Genomic DNA, 13,129 nt, shown 5'->3' with positions numbered 1-13,129 from the left:
AAGCCTACATGTTCAGCATGAAAAGAAGTTTGTTCCTATTCTAAAGTTGCTAATTTGAGATTATATTTCTACGAGAAACAGACAGAAGCAAATTTCAGTCACCAGTCAAGGCTTGCACTTGAACACCATGCTTCCTTTGGCAACAGAATTTCTTCACAGGTTGAAAATGACAGATTGGGTGGAAAAATCTTCTGACATCAAGTATTCTGGGACACTGGGGAGGAGGATCTTTGGTTCCTTTGGTTTGCTTCTCCTTTCCAGCAGATTCCAAAAATAGCTCCAGAAACTGCCACTTGAGCCTACAGAGCTGCACTTGTCCCACTTCCCATTAGACATAACTACCTCGAGGAACACTTTGGTCATGATTTTTTTCTCTGTATTAAATGTAAGTATCTCTTACAGAAAGGAACGCAGTAAGCTCATGTTTGAGCACTGCGAGTTTCTGAGCTTATTCAAGATGGAATCATAAAGAAAAACAGACATTAGCATTAGCATCGGTGTAAGGATCATCTCAGTGAGAATTCAGTGTGTTGAAAAGGAACTGTGATGACAAGAAACAAGTAAGATTTCAAAAGAATGTAATTAAAACACAAAGAGGAAAAGTATACGATAAATCTTACTCTTCCACAGCCAGCAACATTAATGCTTATAAATTTCCTCCCATGTGATTTATGTCTCTTAGAAATCTAGATGCGGATGGGAACGTTGAACATTTCCATAAAACATCCTGAAAATAAGTTTTCTTATTATTGCCTATTTACAAAGCTGTAAATGAGTAATTTTTCACCATGATCCTAAAGAGCAGAGCACAGAATTACAGTTGATCATTCTGAGCTAATATTCTTTTGATGATGTCTACCTGCCGAGATTAATTATTTCAACACCATATGGAAAAAGGTGTGAATAATCACACCAGAAGCAAAGAAAATTCAGGATAAGTTCAAATTCTCAACAACACAAAGCCAGACTTCTAAGACAGCTGAAGTTACACTTATTTTGCAAGGACTTACCATCTCTGCCAACTTAAAGGAAAAGAATTAAGCCTAAAATAATGGTTTACAAGTGAAAAATTACCATAATCGTGTAATGTGTGCATACGTGTATTAAAACAACACCGACTTCAAACAGCGCTCTGCTAACTTCACTAACTTTTCCAATTAAAACATGATACCACTACTGAGATTAGCAAAACATCAGAAACACTCAAGTAAGGCCCATGTGAAGAACGTGTATCTTCTAAGAACACAGGCAATGCAGTTGTATTTAGATGAAATGAATTTGCACAGATCCATTAGTTGAACACAAAACAGCCAACACCAACTCTGTCTCAGAATTACGAGATTTTAGTTTCTAGTCTCCATATCAGGCTACATGTTTTTAAAACCCCTGGGGCAATACCTTTGTCTATACAGTGTTAGTTGAGTTGCACAATTCTTCCCCATTTCAAAAAAACTGCATGCTTTTCAGCCTGTCAGAATGTTATTTGGGTATACTGCAATAACAAATATCTTTAGGTCACTAATACATGGTCGAATGTAGCCCTGGGCTAATGTCATCTTGTCAGGAATTTTTTCTACATAATGATGTGACATTTTCATATGAATAAATATATATAAGAAAATACAAAGGAAGTAACCTTTTAGAGTATTTCTAATGGTCGGAAAATATTTAGCATGAATCTTAAATAACTAGTTTCTGCTTTTACAAGGGGATTCCTGAGGCTGTGGATAGCAGTTGGATTTGGGATTGGCTGAGATGCTCACATTTTTTCTGTCTTGATAAAGTTGATGAAAGGGCTAAGCTTAGCTCCTAGATGATAACAGCTCTGTTTGTGCTTTGCTAAGCTGTCTGAATTACTTCCAGTTCAGTTTCATAACCCAAAAGATTACAAAGAGTCAATACTTTAATTACAACTTAATTTTCTTGTTAGCAAAATATCAATTAATTTCAAGCAGATTGATCCTTTGCGTCTGCATTAGATCCCTCCTAACATGACTATTAGGACCAGAGACAATGGAGATTTTATATTTGTGTATATAAATATATATTAAAAAAAAAAACAGACATGGATACATGCACACATGTACACGCACAAATCAGAATAGCTTCATCTACATGTCTACATGCACACAACTAAACTGCTTCCTTTGCTTGACTTTGAGATGCCAGAAACATACACTGCTTTCATTATACCACATTTTATGGCTACAAGAGGAAGGAGCTTGGCTGAGTAAACATGGTGCATGCTTCCCCGTGCTTACACTAGAGCATCTGTAAGGGCCACTGACAGAAATTCAATGGATCTGCAAAGTCCTCCCTCTGTCTGGGTACAGACATCCTTCTCTTCTAACCGAGTATAAAAAACTGAGATAACTAGGCTATAAACCAAGACGGATATTGCCCTACCAAATCTAGCTCCATCCAAGCTCTCAGAAAAAGAGGAGCTTAATTTTCAACAATATCTGCATGAAAAGTCATGTGAAACTAGGATTTACGATGGAATTAAAATAACCCTCTCCTTCCTTTACAAATGTTTTTCAGTATGTTGTGGGCAGATCAGTGTTTGACAGAAGCAGCACTCCATTTCTCCAAAATACGATTTACCACCTGACATTCTGATACCGAAAAGCCACCCAATAAAGTAAAATCCAGTATTTACAGGAATTAACTGGCATTACAGTTAACAGTAATTATTAAAATAGCTCTGACTATCTTTGGAAATCTAAAACCCACCCCTTGCCCCCTCTCCAGTGTAGTTAAATCCACTAGTGGCAGTGCCAATTTCTAGCAGGATAACCTATCATTGAACACATAGTCATTCACTGAAACCTTCAAGGAAGCGTGACATGCTTTGTGAACTTCTTTCTTTCTGTTAATTAATGAGAACATTAACCCAGGGGGTAATCCTGAATGGCACAGTGGTGCCATGACAAAAGATAGAAGCCTAACAGTGACAAAATGAAACAAAGAAGCTAATTATATTGAGACTGCAGCTGGTGGAAAGAGTAAGATTGCATTTCACTCAATAGTAATGCAAATAAATGAGCGCAGATATTTGAAACTTATAAAGCCACTAAATATAAACTATTCTAAATGGTACATTTTTCTCTCTGCCTTTTGGACTTCTAATTATGGAAAATCCTTTCTTCCTTCATCACGGAATCACAGAATAGCAGGGGCTGGGATGGACTTCCAGGGATCATCTTGTCCAACACCTCTGCTAAAGCAGGCTGCCTACAGCAGGTCACACAGGTAGGCTTCCAGACCACTCTTTAATGTCCCCAGTTAAGAAAAAGTTGGGTTTTCCTTCGTTTTTTATCTTAATACTTTGAGCTTAATTAGTTCAGAACCGATCAAACAACTTCCCCACTCCTTTTCCTGGGGACTACTGGATTTCCTCAACACCCCCTGCCTGCATGCTTGGTCCCTTAAAGCAGTGTAGTAATCGTGACCATAACAGAACATACAAGCCACACTGGAAAACCAAAACTCCCTAACACACTGAATAATCTCTATGATACGTAACTGGTTTAATTTCTTAACTACTATAAATGAAGATGGAAGAAAAACCTGTCTTTCCCTTTTCTCTTAGTTTCAGTTTGGACACTTCTACTTCAAAGAATCATGGAGCGGTTTGGGTTGGAAGGGACCTGTAAAATCACGTAGTTCCAATCCCCTGCTATAGGCAGCGATACCTTCCTCTAGCCCAAGTTGCTCACAGCCTCATCCAGCCTGGCTTTGAGTGCTTCCAGGGATGGGGCATCCACAGCTTCTCTGGGCAATCTGTTCTAGTGTCTCACCACCCTCACAGTAAAGAATTTCTTCCTAACATCTAGTCTAAATCTACCATCTTACAGCTTAAAACCACTTCCCATCATTCTGCCACTACCTGCCCTTATAAAAAGTCCCCCTCCAGCTTTCCTGTATGCCTTCAGGTACTGGAAGATCACACATACGTTCCTGCTTCTCATTTAGTACAAACACACGTCCTTTGTGTTGTTTACAAACAGATTATTTAATCCTTAAGAGAATAAGAAATGAAATTTTAAAGAAAAATGAAATATTATTTGCTCAAGAAAAAAAACCACACAAAACCTTCAAATGTATGGACAAGTCCAATCCATAGATTTCAACCCTATTAGAATAAAAGAACAAAATACTTCAATTCACAGGTACCATTTAATAAATAGCAGTAGTTTGAACTTTACCAGCCTACAAGGTTCTTAATAAAAACTTCTGACATATACTTATTTTTCATAAATAAATTTGCTTTACTTTCAGTCATGTTGATGAAGTTGCAAAATGCAGTAGAACATTTTGTAAATGTAACATAAACCAACGCCTTACTCATCGAGACACAGCTTCACAAAATTCCATCTATGATATGCATTCTGGTGAAAGGCATGCTGATCTTTGTAACTGCTAGGAATCAGGAAGAGTAGCTCTCATGCTAAAAACTTAAGGATATGGGTTGTGCTGCGCTTCTCCAAATTGACACAAATGAAGGGATACGTTTATTGGGTTCTCAAGTGAGAAGTGAAAGAAGTTGGCTTCTCACAACAAGCAGACAATATATAAGAAATGTAAGAAAAAGGAAAGAAAGAGAGACGACAAGGAATCGATTCTGACCTCGTTTACTGCCACGTAATATCGCTGCTGCTGGAACTGAGGTGAGTTATCATTCCTGTCTCTCACCACAATCCGCACCTCATGGTTGATAATGGTGCCAACCTTTTTGTTAACACACTGGACTTGCACCACAATGGACTGGATGGACATTGGAGGCTGTAATCGAAAATACATGCTGTTAATATAGTCAAGTATGAATCGAATGAAGAGTTAAATGTTACACCAATGTCAGCACTGCTCAGCATCTAAAAATCCTCAGCAAGATTAGCTCTTCACAGCTTTCTCAGGAATGAAAAAAAAAAAAACCCCACACATTTTGAATAATTGTTAGGTTCTTCAATAATCTATTCCATTTCAATAATCATTTGATACCTAGAAAATGTCACACATTTTAACTTCTGATTGGTTAGTATTTGAACAGAACGGTCAAGTCAGAAATAAATTAAATATTCTACCAATTGCCTTTATCAAGTAATTTAAGAACAACTTAGTCACCTCTAAGTGAAGACCATCCAAAGCCCTCTTGTTTTTATTACAGTAAACGCCACAACACTCAAATAAAAAAACTTCCTTTTTGATTTAGTATCGGATGTGCAGTAGAAAGCAAGAATGCACTGAAAGGGACAAAACAAAAAAACCTCTGTATTTATTAACCTCAAAGCCTTCAAAAGAATAAACAACTCAAAAGCATAATTTAAAAATGCCTATGTACCCGACAGCACAATGAACACAAACAGGTTTTTGTATTGAGATTCCTAGACTTACAATTATACCATAATTATATATCTGCATAATTACGCTTCCACTCATTCTAAATGCAACAATTTTTCTGAGTGATTGATTTTTTCCAGTTTTACTACAATGGATTTTAGAACCATATGGTTTCTTTCCCCTTTAGACTGCGGTACTGATCCGTTTTTAAAGAGTCAGTAGACATGGGAAAAGAAGGGGGGTTTATGCTGCTGTTGAGATCTTAAATGAAAATCTACTCTTCCCTCATCTCCTTAGACTCTGCTTTCTCAGCAATTAGGTACAGCATGAGCATTTATCTGGGAGTTGATTCTCTTTGCTGTAAAAGTCTGCAGCCAATTACGAGGTGGTTCTACTTTCAACAAAAGTAGGAATGTGTCAAATATGGTCAGTAACTTAAAAATTAAGATTTGAACGTTATCATTTCTGTTTTTCAAGCTGGCATTCTTCGCAAGCTTCCAGAACATAATTTTTACCCCGTTTTAATATATTTAAAACACAACTGAGGTTATCTGCTGCTTTTAGTAACACCTACAAAAACCACAGCTCTTTGTAGCAGTATGTAAGTAAATTCACAAAGTTCTGGATTTGCAACCATCACTTGGTCTTTTTGATAAAGACGTGGAAAAAAACCAAAACAAAACACAATTTTTTGCCTCTGCTGAGGTATGACCAGTGTAGGGCTGTTTTGACACGTAATTTCTGCTTGGTCAGTGCCTAGCTATAAAATCAGATCTTTAAATGAACACATGTTGTTTTCATGATTTACAAGCAATGAATGTTAATACCTAAAAGCACAATATATATTTAATCACACTGGGGACAAATTATTCTAACGCACTGCAGCAGCTCGCTTCCTTTCCAGCTCCGATTCATGTCTATTCATTCTTCCTAAGCACTTGAAGCTTTGGTAAAAAAGTCTGGAATTGTCTTTCTATCTGATTCTGTTTGGAAAATATATTGTCATTCTTGGTGAAAATCAATCAACGGAATCTAATAAATTTCTTTCCAGAAAAGTAATAAAAAAAATGAGACCAGGTTATCTGGTTCAGCAGAGAGATGACAGGCAGGGTTACAGGAGAAAAATGGGAAGAGAATCCAGACGTACTGCATGCAATCACACATGCTCCATTTGTGACTGAGACTCCAATTTCTGCTCCGTAATCAAAACTTGAATTTTAAGGATTGAATTAACAAAAACCCAAATTCTATTGGAACTACTAGGATTCATGCAATTTTCACTTGAAAGATGAGAAACACAGCTTTTTTTTTTGTTAAACAAGCAAAGGAAAGACAAAAACTGCACACGCCATTGGGAGTTCCATACAGCTCTGCTTTCGATGGCTGGAAACAACCTTTAGATCGGAGCCATATTAATCAAGTCCATGGTATAAGGTTCACATATTCAATGACCACTGGGCTGAGTTTTCATGGGTTGCTTTCATTTTCTTTAACACGTAACTTGATTGAGATTGAGACCCCAGAATTTCTGTACAGTGGGGATCACACCCAAAATAGCAGTTTTCCTAAATCACATTTTTTCTTTTCATATTCTGACACACTGAGACAAGCATAAGTAATTTTACTCAGCATTGCAGTACTGCAGATCAAAACATATATAATCCTCTTTCTGCAGATACTAGGCTTTTCTCAGTTTTGGTTCATTGTAAAAATGAGGAAATAATCCCTTAAAAACAAATGGAAAAACAATATTAACTTTACATAAATTAAGCAAACATATACTTTCCATTCATTTCCTTGTGATCTGAGTCTACATCTTGCAAAGAACAACACTCTAAAGTGTCTTTATTCATTATGATGTACAGCATTTATGAGTTTAGCTAGACTGTTACTGTACTAGTGCTGCTGCAAAGGCAGCTGGGTTTTTGGCACTTGATGCAGTGGGATTTCCTTGCTCCGTCATGCCCATTCTGCCATGTTTTGCACTGCATACCTTCACTTCACATATTAAAAGTTTGTGAATGAAAGCTATTTTAAGCCCAGCTAAATCCAATTAGCTTCAAATAAAATAAAATAAAACGGAAAGGACAATACATTTGCATGTTGTTTTTGAGAACACCTCAGAATAAATGGAGAAGACAAACCAATTATCAAGCTAATATAAAACAAACTGATGCATTCCAAGGAGAACTTCACATGATCTCTGAATCACTTTTTCAGTGTTGATTACAATCATTTGTGAGTTAGTTTTTCTTGCAGCTTCTGCTAAATTGTAGTATACGCTGCAGCGTAACAATAAAACAGTATCTGCATTTTAAAAAAGCATTTCCTTCAAACAAAATTGGTACAGATGATAACACTCCTTCTCATTTCATATTTTTAGAAAGAAAAAAAAATGTGGCCTGACAACATTCATCTAATGCTAATAGGAAAAAGCTACCACGCCAGTTTAATGCTGCCTTCAAAACAAATACACAAACAGCCCCCCCTTAAACTAGCAGATTCTTATTTGAGCACATCAAGCTTTAGATGTGAATTGTAGAGTACATAACTCCATTGCTTTTTCTCCCATCTCATAAGTGTACACAGCTAGAGCAAGCTTGTGCTAAAAGACACTAAGTGTAAAAGGGACATGGAGTGAGCAGCGCTTCACCTCCCAGACAAAGCAGCAAAGCAAAAATTCTCCTAATTCAATAAACAACCGAGTTTGGTTCCGTATCTATTTCTGCCAATACACGGTCATTTGTTCTTGTCCTTACTCTTGTCTTTGCCCACGTGTAATTTTCATGACCAAGTTTCACCATGCTCCTAAGCGAGTTCTAACAATCGATTCTGTTTGCAGTCATCTAGGGGACAACACATTATATTACAGCAATTCTTATGTTCACGATCATCCTGTAAGTATACACAGATTCTTACATGAATGAAAATGAAGTCTACGGGGAGAAAAGAAAACCAACCACAAGCTCCAAACTTACATCTCTGTCCAGAACTCGGCCAGTGCTGTTTAAATACAACCTCTGGCTGATGGGATCAAGGATCACCCAGTAATCAACGTTGTCCTTTAAGGAGAGCTCAATGGTGGGGTCCGGCCCTGCTGCTGTCCCTTTGATCAGCATATTGTCAACCAGGATAGTGCCTGCAAAAACAAAAGGCACACAGGGAGGAATTTTATGTATGCATTAGCTTTTTTTTTTTTTATGTATTTTGATAACAATAGCAACACTAAAAAAAATATCAGAAACCTCAGTTAGGAAGCTGTATTTTATGACTCAGATGATGTTTAAGCCTGAGCCTTATTATCTGTAACGAAAAACTGTCTGTGACGCTGAAGTTTTTTCATACAGTACTACAAGAAACTCAAATTGCTATAACTTATGTTGAAGAAGCGATCCACCAAGAATACCTATTTAAAATTATGAGTTTTTTCTTCATCGATTAATCATTACCCAATCTTAAGTCAAAGGAATGCACTTTTCCAGAGCAAGAGTGATACACCAAGGAGAAAAGGTACAATTACAGAAAGCTCTCTTAGAGCTTTACAAGAACACGGTATACTAATTAATACCAAACATCTTTTCAACATATGTAACGTGCTTTTTCTTTTCGCTTGTCCCATCATGCCAGTTAGATGTCTTGCCCAACAGCTTGTCTAGCCAGTTCATGACACACGATTTCCTCTGTGAAACATTCCAACTTCCTTCCTTTTTAAATGTTAAGCATTACTGACTACCACAAACGTTCCACTGCGGAGCCTTAGATGGGAAAGCACAGTATTTATATAAACAGTAAGCACTGGTCTTAATATTTTTCAGTTTTATTAAGGAGAACGCAACTGTAAGGGTTCCTGAATTATTTTGAAAGTCCTGTTTTAGAGATGACAGTAAGAACACCACCAAACATCAGCAACTTCAGAACAAGTGTGGTCTTTAAGTCAGAAGAAAAATACCATTTGCCATGTGAGAAAAAACAGTTTTAAGATGTAACCTCTCATGCAATTAGTTCTGTACAATTTTACCCCAAGCTAGTGGAACTGAAGCAGCATACAGCTTCCCGTAGATCATCACTTTTTTTTTTTTTTTTTTTAACAGAAAAAGAATTTCACCACGAAAAACAAGCTGGCTGCCAACACTGCAATGGTTCTAAGCATTTATGTTCGATTACCAATAGAAACCACCAGTCTGTATGTTGCCCTCATTTTTATATGGTGCCCCCAGTGATGATGCAAAGAAAGGTCAGCAATGAAAACTAGAGATTGTCTGAATAAAAGGTGCCCCAAAACCAGCATTTCCCCCTCAAAGAAGTCAAGATAATGAACACCCTGCCACCATAATGGCGGGAGTGCTTCCATTTCTTACAGTCTTGATGTTCAAACCTAAATGTTAAGTCCAAGTTCTGGCCATGTCTTTGGACTGCAAAGCCTCAAAATGGAGGAAAGGGTTGCAAAACAGTAGTACACAGCAAACATTCTACATGCCATTTGTATGTAGGTCACTCAAAAAATTATGCCTTCTCTTTATTTGCATGTAAACTACAACAGACACAAAGAACATAGCAACACTGTTTGATAAAGCAAATTCTCAGCTACAAAACACTGTATTTCAACATAGTCACCACCATCAGTCTGTTCACACAGATCAGCTCATCAAAATACGCTTCATTTCACGGTGTAACAGTTGTGCTTGGCCTTCTGGAACACGGTTTGACTTTCACATTGCTGTTGTCACTGCTAAACATACCGCCCACCACCTCACTGTGCTCACATCCACTGTTTGGTCTCCATAAACGTTCAAGCAAGCATTGATGAACATCAGTGGGTACCATTTCTTCTACATGGAGGAATTCAATGACACTTGCTACTTATGCACTTCCACGTCAAACACCACTTTGTCAGATCATCCCTCTACTGACATCTGTCACATGGCGACAAAACGGAATATTGGTGAGAAGGTCCAACCTCTACTTCCATACCACTACCATTCACCTATGTCATGGGCCAACATAATAAAATAGACAGCATTACTTTCGGAGCAGCCCTTGTAGGTAGCTTTTGTACAGTATTGACTTGTTGCTCCAGGGAGGTTTCATCCTCCTTTGTAGAGTTTCTAGAAAACTAGCTTATGTCAAACTCAATCTTAAGGAATGGCTACAATAATCAAACAATGACTCAAATGTTTAGCATGGCTGAAAAAAGCCATTTTTTTTCCAATTACATAATTTCTTTTTAATACTTAATCAACTTAGAATCTTGATGTAATGATGAATTTTGTATAGTCTCTAGTAAGATACTGCTACTTAACTGACCTTGCTGCTTTGAATTCTGCACTCAATTTGTCTCTCCCCTGTTACCCTCCATAAAAGCTATCTGCTCAATTTAACAAAATACTTCCGTTTGGTTTTCATACAGCAATTCTTCTGTTCTTCAAAACAGACTGGGCTTCTTCAGGTACTCATAAATCCATAAAGGACTCACACTCCCTCATCAAGAGACAGTAGTGTGCCAGTAAGTCTTTTTACACTGATTTTTTAAGTATTATTTCTATAATGTATGATCCAACATTGCTGTGTTTTTTGTGTTTTCCTTCAATTAACTTCTTTCAGTTCTTCCATCCTGCCTCTGTCCTTGGCTAAAATGCCAGGGGGCTAAACTACTAGGAAAGAATCTGATTACGTGCAGACTCTGTGACGACTGTACAGACAATTTGTCCATACACTCAGTGTACATGCAAAAGCAAACACATCTCTTAATATCTGCAATGCACTAACACAATAGCTTTCAAAATCTCTTTGCGAAAAGCCTGAATGATGTTCTAGATGAAATCAAGTATTTACCTTGCTAGAAAAACAGCATATCTTCTCTTGGAACTGAATGGGAATTGCCATTTTACTCTACCTGGGGCATGGTTGTTCAAAGTCCACAGAGAGCACTGGAGTAAGGATCCTGCATATGACACTGAGGATGGAAGGAGTCCATATAAACGCCCATCCCGCATATCTCATATACACTCCAGATAAGCAAACGTTTAATATCTTTCAGCACAATTCCCTTCTCTTTGGCTTGTGTGTAGAGGTCATTGATAAGGACAGCTGAAGCTATAGTTAGTGCTTTTTCCTGGCTTTTTTTCGCCGGCTGATTAAGAAAAGACTGATGTGAAAGTTAAGATTTCACATCAATACAAGTAGAGCATTATGTAGAACAGCTTTTTCATCTTGTGTGGAGACCAGAACTGGACTGCTTCTTTACCTCCACTGACACCGGATGATCATTGAGGTGTCATGTGGGAAGATTAAACAAACTGGCAATGGATTAGAACAGGATGAGTCTCAAGGGACTGAAGTCGAGTGAGCTGCTAGCTAAAAACAACAAAACCACCACCACCACCACAACAACAAACACAGAAAGAAACAAACAATCTACCAAAAACAGAGCAACGTTATTTTAAGGTGTAAAATGATTCTTTTGAAATAATGATGTTTACTCATGAATGCTATCCAAACTTGTTAGGAATTATTTGACAGGTAGTTACAAAAGAAAACAACAACAACAAATTCATGAAGTATTGCTGTTTTACTTGTAAATATTACGACAATAGTTCTACACCACACTATTCCTTTGAGAGAAATCAAAAAAGCTAAAAATCTTCATTAGACTGAAATAACAGTGAAGCATTCTGTCTTTACACGTTAATCTTGGCAGAAGGTGATCTTTCCACAGGAATGGTATTACAAGAGACTCAGATGCAGAAGCTGTGAAACACAAATTGCTGTTTACACTGCACTCAAAAGAGCAGACCCTTACTGCTCGTGGAGAACTTATTCATTAAATGATTTAGACATATCTTGGGATTTTTGTAGTTGAATGTTCCAGCAAAGCCCTATTTATAAAGAGCCAGTGAATTATGACTGTCTTGGGAATAAGCCTCATGCCAGCACATGAATCAGAAAACAGGACCTAGCTGAATAAAACCTGCAGAGCTTAGCTTTCAGTAGTTATATTCGTGTCAGTTTCCAAAATTCAAATATTACCAAAAAAAAAAAAAAAAAAGGAGGTTTTTTGCTTGCAGTAGAATTATTTCAAATTTACAAATTAAACACTGAAGTGGCCCCAGAATGGAGCCTTGCAAATCCCACTAGTGACTGGCCATCAGCCTGATGGAACCCCATTTACTGTGTATTTTTATCCTTGAGTTTGACCCAGCAGCCAGTTGTTCACTCATCATAGTGTGTACTTGTCCAGAAAGATACCATGACAGCCAGTATGAAAAGCTTTGCCAAAATCCAAAAACTTGACACAGAATCACTCACTGGCTTCCCTGAGTTCAACAGGACTTTCCCTTCATGAACCTGTGACCAATGACTACTTTGTCTTTGCATTTTTTTTCCCAAGAATTGTTTCATCTTTCTCCTACCTGAAGCGATGATGAAAAAGACGTAATAGAGCCACAGGAGCAGGGTTTCAATTTCCTCTGCCACCGAGCTCAAGGCATGTGGAGCACATCCACTGCCATACTGATGCTACCAAAGGGGTGCAGCAGTGCAGCATGCACTGACTGTGCCTGCAAGCGGGACTGAGGATTTTCATGTCCTAGATGATTAGGCTAGGTGACCAAGAGTTGCATTTCACAGTAACAGATTAGGCAAGCTGTGTTTCTGCAAAAACCTGAAATATAAACTAAACAAACCTTATCGCTGTTGTAGACAAAAGCACAGAGCCTTCCACAAGGTCCATACTGGATGGGCCTCCAACTACAAGTTGGAAAGCTGACAGAAAGGCTGAGTGCTTGCAAGC

At 37.7% G+C, this 13,129-nt stretch overlaps 1 protein-coding gene across 9 annotated transcripts in view; it reads right to left on the bottom strand.

Annotated features, from left to right (window-relative positions):
- Positions 1-13,129, bottom strand: part of PCDH15 (protocadherin related 15) — a 682,309-nt gene that overhangs the window by 223,153 nt on the left and 446,027 nt on the right. For all 9 annotated transcript variants that reach the window (XM_085229238.1, XM_085229233.1, XM_085229230.1 and 6 more), the window contains 2 exons: positions 8,319-8,479; positions 4,630-4,785 (listed from right to left, as the gene is read on the bottom strand). In XM_085229238.1, the coding sequence (XP_085085364.1) occupies positions 4,630-4,785; positions 8,319-8,479 (317 nt within the window). The remainder of the gene's footprint in view (positions 1-4,629; positions 4,786-8,318; positions 8,480-13,129) is intronic.

This window comes from Meleagris gallopavo, chromosome 8 (assembly GCF_905368555.1).
Source record: "Meleagris gallopavo chromosome 8, MGAL_WU_HG_1.1, whole genome shotgun sequence".
Lineage (NCBI taxonomy): Eukaryota > Metazoa > Chordata > Aves > Galliformes > Phasianidae > Meleagris > Meleagris gallopavo.
The sequence above is the reverse complement of the archived record's forward strand: the minus strand, read 5'-3'. Positions and strand labels throughout refer to the sequence as shown.